General features: G+C 35.3%; 1 protein-coding gene across 1 annotated transcript; it reads left to right on the forward strand.

Moving 5' to 3' along the window:
• The first annotated feature begins 2,607 nt into the window (after positions 1-2,607).
• On the forward strand, positions 2,608-4,813 carry LOC134246941 (uncharacterized). Its single transcript, XM_062729285.1, has 3 exons — positions 2,608-2,680; positions 2,922-3,154; positions 3,302-4,813. Exons 2-3 carry the CDS (start codon positions 2,932-2,934, stop codon positions 4,690-4,692), a joined length of 1,614 nt encoding a protein of 537 aa, XP_062585269.1. The 5' UTR covers positions 2,608-2,680; positions 2,922-2,931; the 3' UTR covers positions 4,693-4,813.
• Positions 4,814-5,769: the final 956 nt, after the last annotated feature.

Genomic DNA, 5,769 nt, shown 5'->3' on the forward strand with positions numbered 1-5,769 from the left:
GGAAGAAACAATATACGGAAAAAAAAATCACAATACAAATATTTTTTAAATATCAAATTAAATATATGTGCTACCTATTTTATTTTCAAATACAATTAAGTGAATTCAGATATTAATTAATTAATTAAAAACAAACTTGACTTTCTGTCAGAACTCAACATAATTGTTCTTATGCTTACTTATATCAGAACATAGAACATAGAATACAGAAATAAAAATAAATCTGACTTTATAAGCATCCCTGATAATGATTCATGAGAGCGTATGAGTCACCCATTGTCACTTTATTAACTGATATCAAGTAGGTTAAGGTTGATAAATGTGTACATATCATACCTTCGCGTTCTATCTATTTCTATAAATATACTATATATATTATATAGTAGATATACATTTGAAACACATATACTTGTAATTCTAAAAAATACCCCACTATACATTATCTCTTATAATGTATAGTGGGGTATTTTTTTGAGGATTGATTATTTTGGGGTTTTGACGATTTGTTCATATTTCAAACATGTTGAATAAGTGTACTAAATATAAATTGTAAAAAAAAATGTCAAATAAGCTTCGGGGTTGAATATCGGGGGGGGGGGGGGGGGGGGTCCTGTCCACAAGTACCTGTGTATCAGTGTTATAACTTTGTTGATGGGAATGAAGCCCAATAAATATATAGTGTCACTACAAATCCATAAAGTTTGTAGATAAAAAATATAGAAAAAGTCTTTTAATTTTTTTTTAATTCAAATTAAATATATATAATATATAGTGTCACGGGGTGGGGGTGGGGTTACAAATCCATAAAGTTTCGCAAAGATAGACATAATATAAGCATTGAAAAGTCTTTTGGTTTTTTTTTTAATTTGTTTCCGACGCCCATGGATTGCCTTTCATAAACGATTATTTTCTTTTTTCATTAACATTTAGTCTGGTTACAGCATGCGTCTTTCTCCTGTTGCGTTAACAGAATAATCGGTTTACCTTTTTAAACAAATGGATAGCATTATACATTAATATCAATGTATTTAAACTGCCTTTCATATGCTGGGACACTTATAATAAAGCATTAATTAAACACGTCTGTATAGAGACCATTCTGGTCAGTAAGATGCGGGATGGGGGGGGGGGATCTTTTTATTATTTTTAGCCAGTGTTTAGGTAAAACACAGAAAGTTGGAAACGTTTCTAATTACAGTAGTTTTACTCAAGGAGGAACACCGCTCAGGGTTGCATCCACAGAAAATAAAATTTCACACAGAATTTATATAGAATATCTTTAATGATATAAAGTGTAATGCAATCTCTCATCAGAGGACGTATTACGCTTCGCTACTAAAGTCAAAGAACGTTTGCACTTATGGGCCCCGGTAAAATGTAAAATAAACAATCAAATTAAGCAAAAATTTTCATCTCAAATCATTAATTGATATCTAAACCACACGATCCAGCAAATTTTACCGCTGAAATCCGCGAATATACAAAGAGCGAAACTATTCAATGTGGTAGGGGTCAGCCGACATTGGCTATTTTCTATAGTAAATCGAGAAGGGTCATTCATTTCAAAGCCTTTGTTAACTATGAGCCTAACGTTGTGCAAACTTGTGCGAATGACAAAAGATGCATATTACATTTATAAAACTTGTGTGAAAGTATGAAATTTGCACACGATTAGGCTCGTACTTAAAATATTAAAAATGTATAAAAATTACAATGTTTTTCCTATAGCAAGTGAGAGCTATTTACCTGTATGACCCATGTTGAACCCACGTGTTGAATAAATTATTTAAAATACTGATAGTCACGTGAGTTCTACCCAGGTAAACATTCCCCAAACGTGCTCACTGTAAAACATAGTGTTGGCGGTTTTGTTTTAGTAAGTCAAAGCCGTGCCGCTTAGAGATGTTTGTGTGTATTTGTTTTTAAAAACACGGGAGGGTAAGGAGATCTAAGTGTCGTTCATAAAGTGTCAAACATTTTTAACCTTCATGCAAGACAATGAAACAGGTAATGAAAAACCACCTATAACACTCCTTTTTAATTTCAAATTCAATGAAACTATTATTGTAATTTTTCAAATGCAAGAGTACCAATTTCTTCGTTTAATCATTTTAGATACAGGCAACTACACAACTTCATTCCATGTTTTTAAAAACCGGTTTGGTGCAAGAAATATTTTTCCGCAAACGCGCCCGATTATGATCCACCATCAGATTGTTCAAGTATCGATTTAAATATCTATTCCCTTGATTTACATAAATGAAACTAAAAGAGGGTTCGGTACGACTTTTCCGGATTTATAGGGTATCCATAGGCCTTTCAAAATATTCAATTGTTTCAAATCCATGCTGATTTAAGTGGCGCTTAACATGCTTTTTGATTAGAAATATCCACTAGTATCTAACTATTACCAATAGAGAACGATTTGGTAATATATTCTGAAACAAAATGGCACATAAAAAGGGCCCATTAAGTACTGCTTAAGTGCACTTGTCCTTTTAACACTCTGGGTAGGCCTCTAGATCAAGTCTATTTATTAAATTGTAGTTGAAGTCGAATATCTTTGGAACGAGTTGTCTAATTGTACGTCACAATAGTAAATATCACGTGACTTTTGGTGAAAAATGTCAACATTCGCTTTATTGTGTCAGGTTACGTTATGTCGATTGTAAAATTATAGGTATAAATGTTTAACTTTATTATATTTAATTAATTAGGATTCCACATTGCTGATTAGTTCTGCATAAATAGCATATTAATCATGTGTTAATGACACGCGGGAATCATGACTGGACATTTAATATTTAGATGTGCCCAGACATGTTCACCAGATTGCAAATCTTGTTAGGTATTAGAGACTTAAGTTAGAAAGAGAGAGGGAACATGGGATTTTGTGATTGAATCAAGTTTTTAATTTTTAGAAAGTGGATCATGATGTTACCGAGGGAGAAAATCGCCACCGTGGTGATTTTAGACCTGGAATGCACGGGACTTATAAACCCCGGGTCCAGGCCGAGGGTGACGGAGTTGTGTCTGCTGTCTGTCCAGCGGGAGGAGCTCCTGACCCCTGTAGGCTTACCCCGGGTCTGTAACAAGCTGGTCATGTGTATCAACCCCAAAAAGATGATCGACCCAGCAGCCAGCATTATTACTGGTATGTATAGAATGCATGTTGATGTAAGAAAAATAAATTTTTACTTGCAAAGAAAGCAAAAGTATATTTGCTTGAGTCAGTATAGATAGAGCTCGAATAATTAAACAGAGAATTATCATACAGAAATAATTGTTCTGTTCTCAACAGGTTTATATAATGATGCATTGGAGGCCCAATCTCCCTTTGATGATGACACCATCACTTCTATTTCACATTTTGTTTCAAGACTTCCTCAGCCTATATGCCTGCTGGCTCATAACGGAAACGGATACGACTTCAAAATTCTGAATGCTGAGCTCAAAAGAATCGCTCGTAGTCTACCAGGTGAGATTTACTGTGCTGATTCACTGGAAGCACTTCGTGCTCTGGATACAGAGGCGGCGGACATGTTGTCAGATCCAGCACAAAATACCAATAATGGAGCTTCATCTGCCACACCCGTAGGACAGAACATTCCCGAGGTGCCGGAGCAGGTCATAGATGTCAAAGGTCGAGTGAGACAGAAAAAACGCAAATGTGATGCAGACTTTGACAGAGTTCCCATTGAGGCCAAATCTGTACGAAAAAGATTATTTGACTCTGCAGGAAAAAAAGATGATGAAAAAAGTGAAGATTCAGTCAACCTGAGAGGACATAAGCCAATAGGATCAAGCTTGAAAATGTCAGCTGAGGTTGTAAGTAAAAGAAATACATGTGACATTGAGTCAGTGAAGAAGAGGCTGAGTTTTGATGATGATGACGATGATGAGGAAGATAAAGAAGATAAAGATGTAGAAATGTCCGACAAAGAAGAAAATCACAATCCGTCAGTAGTAAATAGAAATGTTGACAGTCAGCACACCATTCCTGCTTCTCAGGGGAGTCTGCCCGACGATGATTTTCTACAGGCTGTGGAGAACATAGAACACTCACAATTAGAATCTCACACCAATATAAACAGCGAGACTCCTGTATGTCCATTAAAACCCTCATACTGTGTAACTCCTAAGGAACAGACTATCAGTGTGTTAGCTAATTGTGAGGGGCTGTGTACCCCTGAGACTCCGTCCACCAGCGGCCAAGCCTTCCCTACCATGTCCACCCCACAGAAAGGCCCGTGCCTTACCCCCAAGAAAGAACATTGTATCACCCCACAAAAAGAGCAGTGCCTGACCCCTATGACAGGTCTTGTGCGCTCGACAGCAGCATTTCAATTAAATACTCCAGTCAGGGGAAGAAATGAAGCATCTAATGGAGACCCAGGAAAAAGATCCATCCCTAATGGAATGGCCTGTCGTTCACTCTTTAGATCCACCACTGAAAATGGAGCATCAGGATTCAAACCAGGTTTTTCTCCTGCGTCGCAATTTCCTCCGAGGGTATCATACAAACTTGGTGACATTTACAGACGAATCTTTGGACAAGATCCGGTCAATCTCCACAGTGCGGAGACAGACTGTGTCACTCTGATGAAAATTATCAAACAGCGATCTCCAGCATTTATACAGTGGGTGGATGAGCACGCTGTTTTGTTAACCTCTATACAACAAGCTTATTAAGTATTAAGAGTGTTTAAAGTTTGTGTATTTCTGAAATACTTGTTTGTTATAATTGTGTATAAGGAACAAATGAAGTAGATTGGATATTTCAAGACTTTTGAATTAAGTATCGTTAACCTTTATACAAGATTTTTAGATTTTTAAATATTTTTAAGCTGAAGTATTTTTAGAATATTTTACTTTTATTGGTTAACAAATGGTGTCATATTGTTTGAATGTTTTAACATTGCAGAAAGAAGTATCATGTGATGTCACCTATATATAACAACCTCATTAGATTTTAAATACTGTAGACGTACTTTTTTCCACGAGGTCATAATTCCGCGGAATCTCATTTTCTGTTTAATCCACGGGTAGAAAATTACGCGGATTTTCTTGACTGTCACTATATGCCTTACATTTAAATTAAATATGCTTGGACAAATTTCCGTGGATTATCTGTGACCGCGTACATAGTGTAAATTAATACCACACGGAAAAAAACTCCTACAGTATTAATATGTGTGTACTGTTGGAATATTTTGAATTCTTTTCTGATCAGATGACCTGATTTTATGTGAACAAAAGTATTTTTCATGTTTTTGAATGAAGTATTGTACTTCCATTTTTTTATTTGTTTATTTTTAGATGACAAATTTATTTTACAAAACTTTTTAATCAAGCTGTTGTATTTTACTATCTTCAGGCATTTCTGGTTTTGTTATAGATTTTTTGATTCCAATAATTGGAAATATGATCTGGATATTGTTACATGATTCAGTGACAGTCTTTCACCGAGTTGAGACTTTTGATTATCCATGTCAGCTGGGTATATATATTAAAATATCTTAAGAATTAAGATATTGTCTAGTTAGGACTGCTCGGCTCCTTTTAGTTACGTTGTAGGTCAACAGGGAATGGTTTGTTTGATGTACTCACCCTGCCTGATTCAATATTATATGAAACATTTTAACTTATTTTTGAGCAGCATGCAATCCAGCATAAAGATTTATACCATATAAGTTATGAAGAAAATTACCTTCCCCTCCCCAAATTTAAAAATATTGGGTCAGAAACTCAGAATACATCAAACAAAAC

Source organism: Saccostrea cucullata, unplaced genomic scaffold, assembly GCF_032062105.1.
Source record: "Saccostrea cucullata isolate Sc308-1 unplaced genomic scaffold, CSIRO_AGI_Scuc_v1 ctg13857, whole genome shotgun sequence".
NCBI classification, from domain to species: Eukaryota; Metazoa; Mollusca; class Bivalvia; order Ostreida; family Ostreidae; genus Saccostrea; species Saccostrea cuccullata.

Coding starts and splice junctions, on each gene's coding strand:
- LOC134246941 (XM_062729285.1), top strand. CDS start 2,932: ATGATGTTACCGAGGGAGAAAATCGCCACCGTGGTGATTTTAGACCTG. Junction 3,155..3,301: donor AGCAGCCAGCATTATTACTG/GTATGTATAGAA, acceptor TGTTCTCAACAG/GTTTATATAATGATGCATTG.